This window comes from Pezoporus flaviventris, unplaced genomic scaffold (assembly GCF_033815535.1).
Source record: "Pezoporus flaviventris isolate CSIRO_AGI_PZ_B2104156 unplaced genomic scaffold, CSIRO_AGI_Pfla_v1 ptg000188l, whole genome shotgun sequence".
NCBI classification, from domain to species: domain Eukaryota; kingdom Metazoa; phylum Chordata; class Aves; order Psittaciformes; family Psittacidae; genus Pezoporus; species Pezoporus flaviventris.
The window spans coordinates 188,195-207,124 of NW_026892736.1; the positions used below are offsets into that span (position 1 = coordinate 188,195).

Sequence of the window (18,930 nt, forward strand, 5' to 3'; positions counted from 1 at the left end):
GAGGAGCTCGTAGGGGAAGCTTCTGGCTGCTGGGACAAAGCAGCAGAGGGTCTGACCCAGCCATGGCCGGATGGAGCACCAACATCATGGAATCAGGAACAGGTTTGGGTTAGAAGTGGCCGTAAAGCTCATCCAGTTCCAAGCCCCTGCCATGGGCAGGGGCACCTTCCACTAGGGCAGGTTGCTCCAAGCCCCATCCAACCTGGGTAAGAGCAGCTCCAGTGCCTAAAGGGGCTGCAGGAAAGCTGGAGAGGGGCTTGGGACAAGGGATGTAGGGCCAGGCCACGGGGAATGGCTTGAACCTGCCAGAGGGGAGACTGAGATGAGCTCTTAGGCAGAAGCTCTTCCCTGGGAGGGTGCTGAGGCGCTGGCCCAGGGTGCCCAGAGAAGCTGTGGCTGCCCCATCCCTGGCAGTGTTCAAGGCTGGCTTGGATGGGTCTTGCAGCAACCTGCTCTAGTGGATGATACTGAGGTCCCTTCCAAACCATTCCATGATTCTATGATCCCAAGCCTGGGAAGAATTCCTGGCAGCAAGGTTGGATCACAGATTACAGACCGTGCACAGGCCGCTTTGCTCATTTAAGCTGCTCTCCACTCTCAGCATCACAGTTGTTCCAAGAGCCTTTATTCAGTACGATCCGCATCCCGAGGTGTGAGATCCTCAGGGATCTTGCACTCAGCTCCGTGTTGCAGGCTGCGGGCACAGAGGGAGCAGAGTAGTGCAGCATGTGTATGGGAAGCAGAGAGGATTCCCCCCCGAAGCTACAACACTGCAGCAATCCGTACAGGTAAAAGGGAGATTCCCGAGCCGATCCCAAGTGTCCAAGTGAAAACCAGGAGCTCTTTGGTATAGTTCTATGCAGCAGAGTTGTACAACAGAGCAAGGATATAAACCAAGCAAACACACAACATCAAACCCCACTGTTTCAACCTCATGTTCGATTTAGCAACGTCCAGGTCAGAGGTTGAGACCTTCCAGCACATCCCAAAGGGCGCTGTGGTCTGTATGGAAGCGTTGGAGGGTAAAATGGGAATGAACCTGTGACACAGGATTCCTGCCTCACCTTTGGTCTCCAGTGTCCAGGTAAGAAAGGGTTGTAACAGGACTGAAGCCCCTGTGGAGAGCACAGCAGCGTTCCAACAGTTCAGAGGACAGAGATTCCAGCCGTATGGATTTGGGATGCGGGGCTCTGTCCCCTGGACACACAACGTACCAAGGACATGACACCTTTCACGTGGAGGACACAGAATGCTGCAGGCTGAGCTCTGGGAGCATGAACCCAGCATATGCTTCACTCACAGGGATCCTGATGGATTCCTGCTGTTCCATCCCACAAAACACAGAGGCTACATGGAAAGGGGGATGTGATGTGAGTGCTAAAGGTCAACCACCACACTCAGCAGTGTGGCTGCATGTCCTCCTCCTGAACCAACCTGCTTGTCGCTGAGGATGGGGTTCACACAGACACCAACACAAGAGTCCTTCCCTTTGCTTCCAATGAAATGGGGTGACCCAGGAAGCGCCCCGACTTCATAGATCCAATGTCAGGAATCTGCGCAGAGTCAAGGGGAATCCAGGAGCTCCAGCAGAGCCCCGACTGCACCAAAATAACCCTGAGGAGCAGAGAGGACAAGCCATGAGAGACTCAGATGTGGGCAGACCCTGATGCAAGGACAATGTGACACAAAGGGTGTGATTGTAACAGCTTATAAAGGATAGTGGAAAGAAAGAACTTGGGTTGGGTTTGGGCTTGGTACCAGGGGGATACAAGGGTGGCTTCCGTGAGAAGCTGCCAGAAGCTTCACTAATGTCTTATGGAGCCAATGCAGCTGGATCCAAGGCAGACCCACTGCTGGCCAAGGCTGAGCCCGTCAATTATGGTGGCAGCTCCTCCGGGATAAGGGATTTGAGAAGGAAAAATGCCCTGTGCAGCTGTAGCTGGAGAGAGGAGAACATGCAGAGGAGCAGCCCTGCAGAGCCCAAGGGCAGTGCAGAAGGAGGCAGGAGGTGCTCCAGGCACCAGAGCAGAGATTCCCTTTGCAGCCTGTGGTGCAGCCCATGGGGAAGCATCATGCTGGGACCCTGCCTGCAGCCCCATGCCAGAGCCCAAAGGAGGATGTGATCCCATGGGAAGCTCACGCTGTGGCCCCATGCAAAGAGGAGCCCACACTGGAGCAGGTTTGCTGGCAGGGACTTGTGACCCTGCAGAGGATCCACGCTGTTCCTGAAGGGCTGCACCCCATGGGAGGGACCCATGCAGGAGCAGTTCATGAAGAACTGCAGCCCATTGGACACCCATTGGAGACGTCCCTGGAAGACCGTGTCCTGTGGGAGGGTCTCCATGCTGGAGCAGAGGAGGAGTGCGAGGATCCTCCCCTGAGGAGGAAGGAGCAGCACAGACAGGGTGTGATGAACTGACCACAACCCCATTCCCTGTCCCCCTGCACCACTGCGGGGAGGAGGTGGAGAACTGGGGAGTGAAGTTGAGCCCAGGAAGAAGGGGAGGAGGGGGAAGTGTTAAGGTTTGGGTTGATTTCTTGTTACCCTCCTCTGATTTGATTGGGAACAAACTCATTTCCCCAGTTGCAGTCTGTTTGCCCATGATGGTAACTGGTGAGTGAGCTCTCCCTGCCCTTATTTAGACCCAGGAGCCTTTAGTTGTATGTTCTCTCTCCTCTCCCCATCCAGCTGAGGAGAGCAGTGACAGTGATTCTGAGGAGCTTCTGCTGTCCAGCCAGGGTCAATTCACCACAGAGCTACAAGAGGGTGCATTAGAAAACAGACTGTAACTATCATTGCTGCAGTGGAACGCAGAGCTGCACGCAATCCTCCTGCTGTCACAGAGAATCACAGCATGGTTTGGGTTGGGAAGGACCTTGACATCATTCAGTTCCAACCCCCTGCTATGGGCAGGGACACATCATGGTCTTAAAGTTCACAAGTGAGATGCAATCGGTAGTAAATAGCTACTGAAACAATACCTGTGATTCTTCTGACCCTGCACTGGCACTGCACTCAGAACCCACTGCACAATGTGTATGCACACGTACAGGCTGCGGTAACACAGCAGTAGGAACTACTGCACAACGTGGATCAACACGTACAGACTCCACGTGGCTCTTCCCAGAGCGTGTAAAGGATGTGCATTTTGCCCCAAGAGAGATGTAAAGGGTGATTTCACCTCATGCTCCAAGAAGAGTGCTTTCAACTGTCCCTTCGACCAGTAATCCAAAGCATAGGCCAGGAGCCTCATGGAGATGGTATTGATCCGAAGGAAGTTGCCGACAAACACCACTCGATTGATGTTCTGCAAGTAGGAAGGAAACAGCAGGAACATTAAGGGTAAATCTCACTTTCTGCTTGTCATGATGAAACCCCCACCTTAGAGTAAGAATAAAGTTACACTTATAGTGCCTTTGAAACACCATATGCAGAGGAGAGGGGGAAAATTCCCTTCTTGACCTGCTGCTCGTGCTCTGGGGGTGCAGCCTTCTATGGATGTTCCTTCCATCCCACATTTCCTAACACCTCCCCCTAACTACTCAGCATCCTCTCTGCACTCAGCTGCCTACTTGAAAGTGAGGACTCAGCAGATGTATTGTGAGCAAGGCTAGTATCTTGCCTGGTGCCTGCAGTAAATGAAGGTAACAGCAACAGGAGTCAGGAGGATGCTTCCCCCCGTTAGCTCATCCCATCGGAACAGGCTCCAAATGGAGTGGAGAGCATGTCTCTGCTCTTTCATAGCCCTGTACAATGCTGCTTGACATGAATGCAACAAGGCAGCACTGTAAAGAAGCTGAAAGCACAAAGATACAGGAACGGCTGTGGAAGTGGTGGGGCCTGGCCAGGAAATCGAGAGGAACTGGTGGAAACAACACAGGAAAGATACCCAGCCTCTACATCCCTCCGTCCCACCTCTCCTTCCCTCAGCATTCCCAAGAGCCGTGATTCATCACACACCTACTGTTCCTCAAACCACCCCAGGGAAGATGTTAAACTCCTGAGCAAGCAGAGGCCCTCAGGAGATCACAGATTCATTCACAGCACAAAGATCTGCCTCAAAACACACAAAAGGAAGGACTGGAGAATTCAAAGAGAGTGGATTACAACTTCCTAAACATCCAAAGAGATGAGTATGAACACGCCATCTGCAGAAGCCAATGCAGGGAAAGAGATTCCATGTGACAGGACCACACCAGGGATGCTTTAGATGGGAAGCAATGACACAGGTTCCCCCCAGTACCTCATTCAGGGCACACATCCGGGCTATGGAGCCGATGTTGTTCGTGATGGTTATTAGAGTAGCCTTGGCCAGGTCCTCTTTGCTGACAGAGTCTCGCTTCTCCTTGCTCATCATGTTTCCAAAGCTGGAAAGACAGGTTTGGGGTTAAAGGTCCATCTGCATCAGAACTGCAGGAGAAAACAGGAACTCCTCATTTAACCAAAGTGATTCACCTTGAAGTATTTATATGTGTCCCCTATATATATATATATGCCCCATCCCTCGCAGTGTTCAAGGCCAGGTTGGACACAGGGGCTTGGAGCAAGCTGCTCCAGTGGAAGGCGTCCCTGCCCGTGGCAGGGGGCTGGAGCTGGGTGAGTTTTAAGCTCCCTTCCTTGCAAGATCTCCAGTGCAGGTGACACTGTCGGTCCTTACCTGGATGCCACAGCCCAGCCTGGCAACCCGAACCGCTCGTAGTCTCCTCCGTAGATGTCCCGCACCAGTTTGTCCACTTTGGTGCTGTCCCCACGGGATGCCATCTCAAGGGCCTCTTCAAAGGTGGAGCAACCAGTCAGAAGGCAGCAGAGACCAAAAAAGGTTCCTCCTCCAAGGCTGCAAGGTAAAGCAAAATGACTGTGACCCACCTTGCTTCTAAAGAGACGGAGCAGGGAAATGGCTCATTCCACTGAAGACTGAGATGAGCTCTTAGGCAGAAGCTCTTCCCTGGGAGGGTGCTGAGGCACTGGCACAGGGTGCCCAGAGAAGCTGTGGCTGCCCCATCCCTGGCAGTGTTCAAGGCCAGGTTGGACACAGGGGCTTGGAGCAAGCTGCTCTAGTGGAAGGGGTCCCTGCCCGTGGCAGGGGTTGGAGCTGGAGGAGCTTTAAGCTCCCTTCCAACCCAAACCAGGCTGGGATTCTGTGAAATATCAGTCCTGAGATGTACCTGGAGTGCCAGGGCACAGCTACCCAAAACTAAGGGGAAAAACGACGTCCTGTCTTCAAGAAGGGCAAGTGCAGCAGCCCAGCGACTGCCTGGGGAATTCCTGCTGTGCCGGTGTCCCTGCCAGCAAACTATACCTTATTTTGGAAGCCAGGATGCAAATCTCTACTGCCAGGATCAAAGCTAACAGTTGTCAACAGGATTACTGTGAGGATATTTGTGATAATCCCAAACTATGATGGCAAATAAACCACTTGAATTCCTGCACCAGGGCAAAACCAGGTTCTAAAGAGACTGGCTGCAGTTCAGAGACCAAACCGTGGAATCCAGATTCTCTGATCCAGAGATAAGGGACTGCAGTAAAAGCAAGAGCTGGGTCACTCAACTCACCACCTTTATGGTCCCTAAAAGTGTCATTTACAATGCACAAACACATTCCAAACCCCAAAATCAAACTCAATTTCTTCTCTTCCAGCACTCACCTGGTGCCTGTCACCCGCTTGTAGTTGTCTTTTGAATACACAGCCAAAATGCTGACCCCTGAGCCAATGTTCACCAGCAGGAGAGGATATGGGTTCTCCAGGTTGAATGGGAGCTTCTGACATCTCTCAGCATCCGTTGGGTTTTCAAAATAGTAACACTCTGAGCGTCCATTGAAGCCAACGGAATCAATGTACAGAACTCCTTTAATAAGGCAATCGAGTTCATCCAGTTTGCAAAGCTGAAGGTCACCCATCTGGCAGGGAGAAAGAAAGGAGAAGGTTGAGGAATGCAGCCAGGGATCTCAAGTGTTTATGCTCAGGGCTAGAGAAGTGCCTTCACTGCCAGCTAAATGCAGTCATCTCCATGCAGGGGCTTGGATCACGGCAGGGCTCCATATTTCTCCGTGCACATGGGCTGCAAACTGCCCCTGAAGTGTGCAGATGGGGCAGAGAGGGGATACAAAGAGCTGGATGCACTGATGGGCACTGAGAGAATCCCAGCAACTTCCATGGGCCTGATGTAGGCTGAGGCAGTAGCATGAAAAACAAGGAAAAATGAGAAGGGACAGAAGTGTTTCACCAAAATAATCCCCCAAATCCATCCCTAAAACCACCAAAACAGGGATTTATGAATCACTTTCCCCTCATGTCACTGCCTCCACTGCACAAAAGCCTCTGAATTTGGTGCAGTTTGTCAAGCCCTGGTTAAAGAGAGGCATTATCACCAGTTTTTCACCTCTGAACAAGAGTCAAACTTACAATGAAGCCACATGACGACATCAAACCCCAACTATTAACCTCCTCTCAGTCAGTTCACCACCACATCGGACTGAACCTCTATAGCTCACTCACATGCGTGTTAGAAACGAAACCACAGGAACAGAGAAACAATAAACCTCACATTAAGCATGTGAAAGACAGCAGTAAGGAAATAACCCCATAAGACTGAGATCAGCATATCATATTATATTCATAATTCACGTTGGAGATAAGGCAGAAGCTCTTCCCTGGGAGGGTGCTGAGGCGCTGGCACAGGGTGCCCAGAGAAGCTGTGGCTGCCCCATCCCTGGCAGCGTTCAAGGCCAGGTTGGACACAGGGGCTTGGAGCAAGCTGCTCTAGTGGAAGGGGTCCCTGCCTGTGGCAGGGGTTGGAGCTGGATTTAAGCTTTAAGGTCCCTTCCAACCCAAACCATTCCATGATTTTACAAGAGAGGGAACAGCTTGTAAGAGCTATTACTATGGAAGTCAGGGAGTAATTTTAGAGGAATGTTACATGCACTTGTAGGGTAGAAATGATCCTCATTTGGAGATGCAAACTCGACTCCACCTGCTGTTTCCTGCCCCAAGTTTCAGTTGGGTTAAGCACACACTTCCAAAGCTAAGACTCAGAGCACCTGCAGAGAAAGCTTTCTAGTTTTAAGCTTTAAACCAGACTTCACTCCCAGATCCTTAACCGTATAGAAGCCAAAAATGCCTACTGTGAGAAAGTCCTGCTCAAATTTGTACGCTCCACCTCCCGTGGCACATAAGGTAGTATGGAGGCTTGAGAAGTGCTTTTCGCTTCCCATTTGGATAAAAGCAGGCATGTCATGAGTAGGAAAGCGTATAAAGTGCAGATTGCCTTTACGTCCACACAGGGTAAGGTCCTTTAGTTCCAAGTGCACATCCCGGATGCCTGTGGATCCATAAGCTACGTTTGATGTCAGGTATTTACGGATGCTTTTGAGGTTTTCCACTTCTTCTTCTTCTTCTTCAGCTGTGATGTCCTTTGGTTCAAAATACACGAGCTTGACCAAGGTGCCTCCGATATCCAAACCAAACCATGGGAACGCTACAGAGAGGAGACAAAAAAGAACCAAGTTATAAACTGAATCATCAGCAAAAGAGTTCTAAACTGAATGACTCCATGCAGCTCCCTCGGGGCTGCAATAACCTGTTTGAGCTATTAAATTGGGAAATGAAGGGAGAATCATTACCAGCCTGGTCTGTCCTTGGCTGAGACTCCTCTCTCAATGGGGACAACTCCTGTTCTGAGATACCTCGTGTTTGGAAGCGCCAATTGCATCGATAGGCAATGCTCAAAGTACACCCAGCACTGAAGATACACCCAGCACAGATACACCCACTAGATACTGCTGTAAATGTAATCCCCAGCTATTGCTTTTATAAAGTCCTGATCCAGAGGCAGAGCCAAGGATAATACCAGCACTTTTACATCAAAGGGATGTTACACACGTTAACGAATTACAGCCCATAAGTGAGGTACGTGGTACCTCACATTACAGCACGTAACTGAGGCAGGCAAGTCATCTAAGATGCCTCGGGGAGGCAAAAGCAAATGTCTAATTGGATTATTTTATTAGGCAAATTCCTCCCCTGGTTAAAAGCATGCATCAGGGTCAGGCTCAGCACCATTTACAGCTGTGGGAGATAAAGAGCTGCATGGAAAAGATCAAGAGAAAGCCCTGATCAGATGGAATCTGTGATTAGAGATGAAAAGTGGAACAGATTAATATTAGTATTAATGAGTTAAGGGTAGACCAGAGCTAATGAGAGAGACAGAGCAATGAGAAAATGTAGCCACACGTTAAGGCAGCGGGATGAAACCCTTGAGGGGTTTTCCAGAAGGAAAAAGGGAATGTTTAGAATGTAAACCTGTTACTAATTGTTCCTCTGGGAAGAAGGAGCTCAGGTTTGAGTACAATTCTTACATCACAGTATTTAGTGTAATTCTTATAGGCCAAGCTGGATGGGGCTTGGAGAAACCCCATCTAGCGTGAGGCATCCCTGCCCATGGCCGGGGGTAAGGCCCTTTCCAGCCCAAACCATTCCATGATTCTATGACAGACAGGCATGGTAACATGCTACCGTTAGCTCTGCAATATACGTTTGCTTATCTACAGACAGCAGTGGGCCACACAAAGAAGTCCTCATCCCTCCCACCATTTCGAAGCAGGAATCCCTCTGGTTAAGCTCAAGGATGCAGCAGCCACCCCCAAACTGCAAGAGCATGTTCCTTGTCCCCTTCCATGCAAGCAGTAAGACAGGAATACCCACATACCCAGAGGCAGCGCTTAAAAAAGCAGAAGAGCAAAGAAAACAGCTCAGAGGCAGGAGGGGAACTCGATCCCAAAGCAAATGGTCTTTGAATAGGCACAAACCCTGCAGGTAAGAACACGTCTGAAGTGAATGCAGCCTCTCCTCAGCGGGTTAACTCGGTTGCTGTGCAGAGCACAGGTGGAACTTGCCTTTTCAGAGCATCACAGCTCCCCAGAGCTGCTGGAACCATCCAGCACTTACTCAGGGTATTTATAAACCACTGGGTTATTATTATATAGATTTACAGAGGGGCCACCCCCAGCCATTAGCAAACAAAATGTTGAAAGAAGATGCAAACTATTTTTGGAGGCACATCTAAACCCCCATCACTCTCTAACTCTGATGCATTTACTTCAAACAAGAACAGGCACAAAAATAACTTGCAATGAATGAGAGAGACGAATCTGAATCGCAGGCCAATGGAGAAAGCAAGCAGGAGCAATTCAAGGACATTTTCATGGCAGTTTGTCATTCTGCACTCCTGAAATGAATTCCAGAATTGCAAACAGCATCCAGCTCTGGGGCAGCAGCACAAGAGGGACGTGGAGCTGCTGGAGCGAGGCCAGAGGGGGCCATGGAGATGCTGCAAGGGCTGGAGCAGCTCTGCTCTGGAGCCAGGCTGAGAGAGCTGGGCTGGGGCAGCCTGGACAAGAGAAGGCTCCTGAAGGGGAGACCTGAGAGCAGCTCCAGTGCCTGAAGGGGCTGCAGGAAAGCTGGAGAGGGGCTTGGGACAAGGGATGTAGGGACAGGCCAAGGGGAATGGCTTGAACCTGCCCAAGGGGAGACTGAGATGAGCTCTTAGGCAGAAGCTCTTCCCTGGGAGGGTGCTGAGGCGCTGGCACAGGGTGCCCAGAGAAGCTGTGGCTGCCCCATCCCTGGCAGTGTTCAAGGCCAGGTTGGACACAGGGGCTTGGAGCAAGCTGCTCTAGTGGAAGGGGTCCCTGCCCATGGCAGGGGTTGGAACTGGATGAGCTTTAAGGTCCCTTCCAACACAAACCATTCCATGATTCTATGACTCTCAGTGCTCTCAAAACCTTCAAACTCTCAAATATATAAATTCCCTTTTCATTCAGGTTTTGTTACAGCTGCCACTGAAGCAGTAGAACATCAAGCGTGGGTTAAACCCCACCAGTTACCCACTGCTGGGCACACCAGAAGACACGGCCAGCAGGGACCCAAGAAGGATGGCAGCAGAGCTGGGTGTGAATTGCAGGCAGGATGGGTTCAGGGCTTGCTCATCTTCAGTCCCCCAAAAGAGCATCCAACCCCCTGTGCTGGGATACAACCTCAGACAGGAGCTGGCTTCACACATCCAGCTACTAAAAGCGTCTGGCATTCCCTGTCTGGGAATAGCTCGGCTGTACCTTCAGTAAGTCACCAGGGATGAATTTGAAGAGAGCCCATTAATGTAATTAACTTAAACCAAATGGCTCTTAATTATGCAGTTCTCATTATATACATCCCAGCCACAGGTTAGGAATGCAAGGAAGCAATGGGCCTGCTCAAAATGAGGTACTTCTTCCCTACACTGGAAAGAGTTTTCTATGCAGAGCACTCAAATTCTCGGGGGCAGGGACAGAACTTCCTCTATAAAGGCCTTCCTGTAGGCCATGGGTGCAGCACACAAACAGGAGGAGGAAATGCTCTCAGTGACAGGGAGAACTGCTGGTTTTCACTTACAGGAAGTCATCCAACATGAACATGGAGGGCAGTGACAGCTCTTCCGTGTCTGAGAACTGGAAAAATCCTCCTCCTTCAAAGAGAGGAAGGAGGAAGCTCTCCTGGATGAAGGCCAACACCATCTGCTAGCGAGGTCTCTCCTAAAACACTGATTTTCCCCAGCATCTACAGTGTGGCCATAAGCACCCGAGGAGCTCTGTCCTTTTTAAATCTGAAGCATCTTTCTCAAGAGAGCTGCTGTGGAAGATTGTAGAATCCCAGCCTGCTTTGTCTTGAAAGGACCTTAAAGCTCCTCCAGCTTCAACCCCTTCCACGGGCAGGGACCCCTTCCACTGGAGCAGCTTGCTCCAAGCCCCTGTGTCCAACCTGGCCTTGAACACTGCCAGGGATGGGGCAGCCACAGCTTCTCTGGGCACCCTGTGCCAGTGCCTCAGCACCCTCACAGGGAAGAGCTTCTTCCTTATACCTACCCTGAACTTCCCTGTTTCAGTTTGAACCCATCACCCCTTGTCCTGTCACTGCAGTCCCTGATGAAGAGTCCCTCCCCAGCATCCTTGTAGCCTCTTTCAGACACTGGAAGCTGCTCTGAGGTCTCCACGCAGCTTCTCTTCTCCAGACTGAACAGTCCCAATGTTCCCAGCCCGTCTTCATACAGAAGCTGCTCCAGTCCCTGCTCATCCTCATGGCCTCCTCTGGACTTGCTCCAACAGCTCCATGTCCTCCTTATGCTGAGGACACGTTAGAGCAGTGTGAGAACTGGCAGCATGCAGGAGCCTCTGGGCAGCCAGAGGGTGATTTTTCCCTGCTAGAAGGTTCTGCTGAAATAACCAGAGCAAGAAGACAGCAGATTTAAAGGCCGAGATAGAAAATGCAAATGCTGCTGCTCTTCACCACCTCCCTGCTGCCACCTGGAGCCCTCCATGCAGGAAAAGAGCCTCACATGTCTCTCCAAGCACTCACCAGCCAGAGAGGGATGGGGAGGATGAGAAACCTCTGGGATGGGAAGAGCATCACTGGATGAACCTCTGAACTGCTCCTGCCCAGCACCTTCCGGGAAGTGTTTAGTCTCTCACTGGGTGTTTGGACATGTAAAAGGCAGGAAATCCTCTCCTCATGGCCAGAAGGGCTCTCTATCCAAAACCTGCTACAATCTCTTTCCTTAAAGAAACTCTATAGTAATTTCTTAGCACAGTAACAGCCACTGACCTGACTCTTAAACACTGTGTAAGATACAAAGTAAATCCAAGTGTGCTCAGTGTGAAAAGCATGTTCAGGTGCTTCATGGGAGCAGCTCTGCTGTGGAGCCAGGCTGAGAGAGCTGGGCTGGGGCAGCCTGGACAAGACCTTAGAGAAGCTCCAGTGCCTAAAGGGGCTGCAGGAAAGCTGGAGAGGGGCTTGGGACAAGGGCCTGGAGGGCCAGGCCAAGGGGAATGGCTTGAACCTGCCAGAGGGGAGACTGAGATGAGCTCTTAGGCAGAAGCTCTTCCCTGGGAGGGTGCTGAGGCGCTGGCACAGGGTGCCCAGAGAAGCTGTGGCTGCCCCATCCCTGGCAGTGTTCAAGGCCGGGTTGGACACAGGGGCTTGGAGCAAGCTGCTCTAAGTGGAAGGGGTCCCTGCCCGTGGCAAGGGTTGGAACTGGAGGAGCTTTAAGGTTTTTTGCAACACAAACCAGGCTGGGATTCCATAAAAAGCAGCAGGGGTAGGAAGAAGGTGACTTAAGGAACTGGCAAGACTGCAGCATCACTCAGCTGTTCAGGCTCACAACCATGAGCCCTATTTTCATTTCCTCCCCAACACACTACATTGTAACTGCTGTCATAAAGCATCTTAAGCCATTTTTTCCCCTCAAGGAAAAATATTCTTCATCTTTTGGCCTGACAGGTTTTTTTTCTCTCTTAATACAGGCACTTTTAAAAGCAGCTCTATACATACATTTTCATACAGACAATGTACATTCAACCCTCTTGTCTTACACCTTCTACTGGGCAGACCTATGGATACACAACAGGAGCAGAAGACCAGGCTGCAAACAAGGCGAAGGGCTCACAGCTCATACCAAATACCTGGCACACAGAGAAGCTCAAGGATGCTGTGTGCTCCCTTCACCTCCAAATCCCCCTTTAGGGTTACACTGTGAGCTCCTTGAGGCAAGAAGAATCCAATGCCTTTATCTGTTGTGGAAATGACTTTATAAAATTAGACACTGCATAACTAAAACTCAACAGAGTTCTTCTGAACACTGCAGAATGATGAAAGAGGTGACAGAATTAAAGGTCTCGTGGTGGATGTTCTTTGTATGACAGCAGCTCAAGCCCTATTTCAGCCTGATCCTGAAGTTATGAGCCAATTATATCAGAAGCTAAAAAGATTAAGGCAGTGGAGCAGCAAAGACTGACAGTTTAGTTGAGTGCATGACAGCAGCTCTGTGCTTCCTCTAAAATAGCCCATATTATATGTAATAGTGTTATACCACGATGGAACATTTACAGCTGGGGAAGAAAGAAATATTCAGCAGCATTTAATAGAGAGTGACACTAAGCCCACACATCCTCCCATCCCTAAAAATAGGCTCTGCTGGGAATTCACCTTCAAGCCACAATTCCAAAGCATAAAGAGGTATTGAAAAAGCAAAGCTTAAAATGTTGCACTGCAAAAGAGCTGCCCAAAGGGCATCTTAATTGTAGCTCTCTGCGGATACTGTGTATATGGAGAGGGTAAAGCAACGTGTACATTGTGGCTTTGCATGAGCCTGATGGAAGATACTAACACATAAATAAAGGTGAATGGATGAGGAAATGCTTTTTGAGGTTTTAAACACTATTTGCAGGATGCTGCTCCTAAACACCTCTCTGGCCGGGAAACAGGCTTTCAGGAAGGAGAAGCAGCATGGAATTGCTGGAAGAGTGGGAGAAGGGGAAAAGGGGGAAGCTGATGAATTGGAACACTGACCTGTTTCCCTTATCATAAAGAAGATCCATTACAAAAAGTACTCCCTGCCTTATCATGATGTGGTCATCACTGGTTTATGCCCTGGCACTTCACCCTGCCCACAGCAGCCCTGTGGGATCCCACAGTTACATTAAACAGCAACCTGGTCTAGCATTGTGTTCATAGAACCCCAGACTGGTTTGTGTTGGAAGGTTCCTTAAAGCTCATCCAGCTCCAACCCCTGCCACAGGCAGGGACCCCTTCCACTAGAGCAGCTTGCTCCAAGCCCCTGTGTCCAACCTGGCCTTGAACACTGCCAGGGATGGGGCAGCCACAGCTTCTCTGGGCACCCTGGGCCAGCGCCTCAGCACCCTCCCAGGGAAGAGCTTCTGCCTAAGAGCTCATCTCAGTCTCCCCTCGGGCAGGTTCAAGCCATTCCCCTTGGCCTGGCCCTACATCCCTTGTCCAAAACCCCTCCCCAGTACTAAATCCTCCTTGGGCTCAGACATCCCTGATCTCTGCAGTGACACAGCCCTCACTGCACGTTACTGGTACAGATGATGGGAAAGGAGAAAGATCAGGAGCTCCAGCACAGCCTGCAGGAATCCCATCATTCCTGGGGAAGCAGAGCTCATCTGCCAGGGCATCTGCCAGCACAGGCTGGCAAGACAAATGTCAAGGTCACCCAGCCTGTCTGCCACGTGCCAGCAGCGGGGAAGTGGGAGCTGGAGTAGGACGTGTTTGATCGCACCCCCATTAAGCAGTGTGCTTTCATTTAGGCTTCCTTGAGTGTCCCCCAAGATGGGATCAAGCATTTTAACTTCAAAATGTAATTTACTCACACATCAGATGTTGTCCCTGCTAACGCATGTGCTGTTCCAGCACTTTTCTCTTCCAGTTATCATAAGAATCATTCAGAAAAGACAGGCCACGCTGTAATCCGCAGTTGCACTACACTGACCTTCCAGACTGGATCCAAATCCTGCCTTGGAAGCTGCCAAAATACCTGTTTTCCTAAAAGCATCCCAAACCAGGCTCTGCATTTAATGTTACCCCAGCAAACCCCAAGCCCAACAGCCAACTTTCATCTACATCTTCCACAGAACACCCAGAAACAGAGGCAAAACACTGTAACCACCTACTGCCCAGTTCCACCTAAGCCCACCCTGTCATTCCAGAGATCCCCTTCATTTCCCTGTGGATGACTACAACCTATTAACTACTGTTATCTCCAACTACAACCCCACAGCTCCCACTGGTGATTCCTTACAACAGCAGCCCCAAACGTGGACGTTCACATCCAAAGCTGGTTTTGCTGCAGGATGCTCCCCACTGCTGGTGCCCTTACACCTCCATCACATTTCTCTCTCATCCTATGGATTCTTCAGGAAGCAAAACCCCTGCAACAGCCTCAGTTATTGAAGAGTAACTTTAGAACCATTTCCTGGCGCAGGATCACTCCTGTAATACAGCAAGATGTGGGAATGGAAGGAAGGGAGAGGCAGAGCCACTCTGCCACTGCATTAGCACTGCCTGGAATTAGAACTGCAAAAGCAGCAGCCGGTTCAGCAAATGTCTTCCGAAGTCTTCATAGAGAATTCCTATTTTTCACACTATGACAGGGCAAAAGAAAAGCTTTTTTCTTCCCCAGCAACAAAAAAAAGAGACAGAACCCTATTCAATGTGTTACATTTCCACAGTAACATCGCAGCATTTCCAGGCAACAAACTGCTTTGCTACGAGCTGCAGGACAATTCGGATTCCCATTTCCAGCCTGGCCTCATTTTAAGAGCTGTGCAGGTAGCAGGGAACCACACTGATGCTGTTTCATCCTCAGGGTACAGCAATTGCCTCCGATAGGAAGGACTCCAGCGCGAGGAAAGAAAGAATCCCTCGGTCCCACCTCCAACATGGCTGAAGCCAGTGAGCAGCCACCTCAAGGCAGCTCCTGCTGCTGCCAAAATGAAGGCTGCCATCCATTTTGCACCTAACTCCCTCCAGGACAGCTTCTGACAGAGCATTTCAAAGCGCGGTCCAGGGGGTGGTTCTTGCATTGCCATTGTGAACAGCCCCTCCAAACTTGTGGGTTCTCCCCTCCCCACATTGACACCATTCTCTTTGCTCTCTGCTGCTTTTCTCCCCCAGCCCCAAGCCCAGCAGCACAGCCCTGCCCTCCTGGCTTTGGCTGCACACCCTGGCCCTGGGTCTGTCTTTCTGCCTCCTTCTCCTCGCCGTGTCCTCAGCAGTGACCTTCCCTCCTGCTCCGATCCAAGGTCCCAGCTCAGGCACCTCAGCACCTGCCACAGCCTCAACCTCCGTGTCCTGCCCCATGCCCTGCCCCACAGACCAGGCACCAGCTCACCTTGAGTCTCCCAGAGTTCCTGAAGCTCAGCTTGTCCCATCTCCATGCCAGCCTACTGAGCCCCTGTCCCACTGTGTCCCCACTGTGCTGTCCCCATACCAGCCATGCTGGACATGTTATCACCCCACTGTGTCCCCACCTTGCTGTCCCCCCACTGACCACATTGGGCCCATGTCACAACCCCACCGTGCTGTCCCCACACTGACCATGCTGGGCCCATGCCATCATCCCACCATGGCCCCACTGTGCTGTCCCCACACTGGACATATCATCGCCCCATCATATCCTCATTGCACTGTTCCCACACCAGCCATGCTGGGCTCATGTCACTGTCACACCATGGCCCCACTGTGCTATCCCCACACCAGCTATGCTGTACATATCATCACCCCATCGTGGCCCCACCATGCAGACCCCACACCATCCATACTGGGCCCATGCCACTGCTCTTCTGTGTCCCTAGTGTGCTGTCCCCACACTAGCCATGTCACCACCCCATCCTGACCCCACACCATCCGTACTGGACCCATGCCACTGACACACTGTGAACCCACTGTGCTGTCCTCACACCGGCCATGCCATCACTCCACCGTGACCCACACCAGCCATGCTGGGCTGATGCCATTACCCCACTGTGTCCCCACCATGCTGACCCCACACTGGCCACGTCATCATCACCCCAACGCTGACCCCACACCAGCCATACTGGGCCCATGCCATTGTCACACTACGCTGCCCCCACACCAGCTATGCTGCACGTCATCACCCCATCATGTCCCCACCTTGCTGACCCCACACCATCCAGGCTGGACCCATGCCATTGCGCCAGTGTGTCCCCACCGTGCTGACCCCACACCATCCATGCTGGATCCATGCCATTACCCCAGTGCGTCCCACTGTGCTGACCCCACACCATCCATGCTGGATCCATGCCATTACCCCAGTGTGTCCCCACTGTGCTGACCCCACACCATCCATGCTGGATCCATGCCATTACCCCAGTGAGTCCCCACTGTGCTGACCCCACACCATCCATGCTGGATCCATGCCATTACCCCAGTGTGTCCCCACCGTGCTGACCCCACACCATCCATGCTGGATCCATGCCATTACCCCAGTGCGTCCCACTGTGCTGACCCCACACCATCCATGCTGGATCCATGCCATTACCCCAGTGTGTCCCCACTGTGCTGACCCCACACCATCCATGCTGGATCCATGCCATTACCCCAGTGAGTCCCCACTGTGCTGACCCCACACCATCCATGCTGGATCCATGCCATTACCCCAGTGTGTCCCCACCGTGCTGACCCCACACCATCCAGGCTGGACCCATGCCATTACCCCAGTGTGTCCCCACCGTGCTGACCCCACACCATCCAGGCTGGACCCATGCCATTACCCCAGTGTGTCCCCACTGTGCTGACCCCACACCATCCATGCTGGATCCATGCCATTACCCCAGTGTGTCCCCACTGTGCTGACCCCACACCATCCATGCTGGATCCATGCCATTACCCCAGTGCGTCCCCACTGTGCTGACCCCACACCATCCATGCTGGATCCATGCCATTACCCCAGTGTGTCCCCACCGTGCTGACCCCACACCACCCATGCCATTGCCCCACTGTGTCCCCACGGCGCTGTTCCCACACTGGCCATGTCATGACCCCACTGTCACCCACACCAGACCCACATCGCTGCCCCACCGTGCTGCCCCAATGCCCCACATCTCTTCCCCCCCCCCCCCCCCAAGGAACCCCCTCCCCATCCTCACCGCTCCTGGCCCCGCCCCTCCCATTAGGCCCCGCCCCCTCCGTTTAAGCCCCGCCCCCCGTCCCCTCCCGCCCCGCAGCCCCCCCGTCCCCGCCGCACTCACGCGGGCGGTTCTTGCGGGCCGAGTCCCGCCGCTGCTGGCTGACGGAGCCGATCCGTTCTCGGGGCTGCGGCCCCGCCGCGCTGTCAGCGCCCGCCGCGCCACCACCGCCGCTGCTCCTCCGCCTCGGAGCTCCGGCGTCCGCCCCCACCCCTCGCCGCCGCGGCTTCTCCTCCGCGCCACCGCCGCCGTTGCGCAGCGGCTCCATGCGAGGCGCGGCCCGGCCCCATGGGCCGCTCAGCCCCGCCGAGCCGCGCTCCCCCTCAGCCGCCGCAGCCGCCGCCTGCACCGCGCCTGCGCCTAACGGCCCCCTGCGCCCCCGGCCCCGCGAGGGCGGGAGAGGCCGTGAGGGAGTAACCAATCAGCGCGCTCCGCCGCGCGGAGTGACAGGTGGGTTAGCCAATGGGGCGCTGGGATTTGACGAGAGCGGTGCTCTAGGCCCTCCTCCTGCGCTCCGCCGCGGAAAGTGACTAGCGCGGCTGCCCAATGGAATGCGCGGGCTGAGCAGGGGGCGGGGATTTCGGCAGAGATGGCCAATGGGTGTCCTTTGCGAAGAGATTGACAGAAGAGCTGACCAATGAGATGAGGCAGACTGGCTGATTGACAGTCAAAGTCACTATGGCAACGCAGACGGGGGGGCCCGCAGCAGGCCTGGCGGGGTTGGGGCGGGCTGCTTTGCATACGATTTGCATATGCAATCGGACAGATGCAATTAGCGAGACCCCTCAGCCCCTCATTATGGGGTGGCTCTAGGGGCTGCCAGACCCCAACATGTCGGGTCTGTGCCCCGCAGCCCTCCCAGGGCCTAGACCTCGTGTTCCCTGCCTGCACCTCGTCCCTTCCCACTGCCTCCCTGCGGGGAGCGCAGGGCTGGAGCCGCCGGTCCCAAAGGGTGCTGCCCCCCGGGCCATGGCAATGCCATGGACACAAGGTGAAGTGGAATCGGAGGACAAATAAGAGGGCTCCGGACGTGATGAGAGAGCTGGGGCTGTCAAGGGACATCAGGAAGAGCAGTGCCCCTTCACATGGCTTCAGGGACCAAGCTGGATCCAAACTCCCAGTGAGGGCAGTGGAAAACACTCCAGTTCTACAAAGACCGTGGAAGTTCAGTGGATACAAGAAGATGGGAACCAAGATCAGAGGTTTAGGAGGAAAGACAAAGAGTTAAGGATCCGGGATACATCCTCAACTCTCCTGTATCACAGTGTAACTGTGTCCAGTTCTGGGCCCCACAGTTCAAGAAGGACAGGGAATTGCTTGAAAGAGTGCAGCGCAGAGCTACAAAGATGATTAAGGGAGTGGAACATCTCCCTTATGAGGAGAGGCTGAGGGAGCTGGGA

General features: G+C 52.7%; 1 protein-coding gene across 1 annotated transcript; it reads right to left on the reverse strand.

The window, feature by feature from the left end:
• Nucleotides 1–603: 603 nt before the first annotated feature.
• On the reverse strand, nt 604–17,890 carry LOC133262090 (pantothenate kinase 3-like). Its single transcript, XM_061441011.1, has 7 exons — nt 17,594–17,890; nt 7,124–7,476; nt 5,646–5,899; nt 4,659–4,835; nt 4,245–4,368; nt 3,183–3,308; nt 604–1,614 (listed from the first exon to the last, which is right to left on the reverse strand). The coding sequence occupies exons 1-7, from the start codon at nt 17,796–17,798 to the stop codon at nt 1,564–1,566; spliced, it is 1,290 nt and encodes a 429-aa protein (XP_061296995.1). The 5' UTR covers nt 17,799–17,890; the 3' UTR covers nt 604–1,563.
• Nucleotides 17,891–18,930: the final 1,040 nt, after the last annotated feature.

What these genes read in the sequence shown, in the direction of transcription:
- LOC133262090 (XM_061441011.1), bottom strand. Translation starts at nt 17,798, where the DNA reads ATGGAGCCGCTGCGCAACGGCGGCGGTGGCGCGGAGGAGAAGCCGCGG. An exon ending in GGCCCGCAAGAACCGCCCGC is followed by an intron (nt 7,477 to 17,593) that starts GTGAGTGCGGCG and finishes TCCTCTCTGTAG; the next exon opens with CGTTCCCATGGTTTGGTTTG. An exon ending in CACTCTTCTTGGAGCATGAG is followed by an intron (nt 1,615 to 3,182) that starts GTGAAATCACCC and finishes TCTGCTCCTCAG; the next exon opens with GGTTATTTTGGTGCAGTCGG.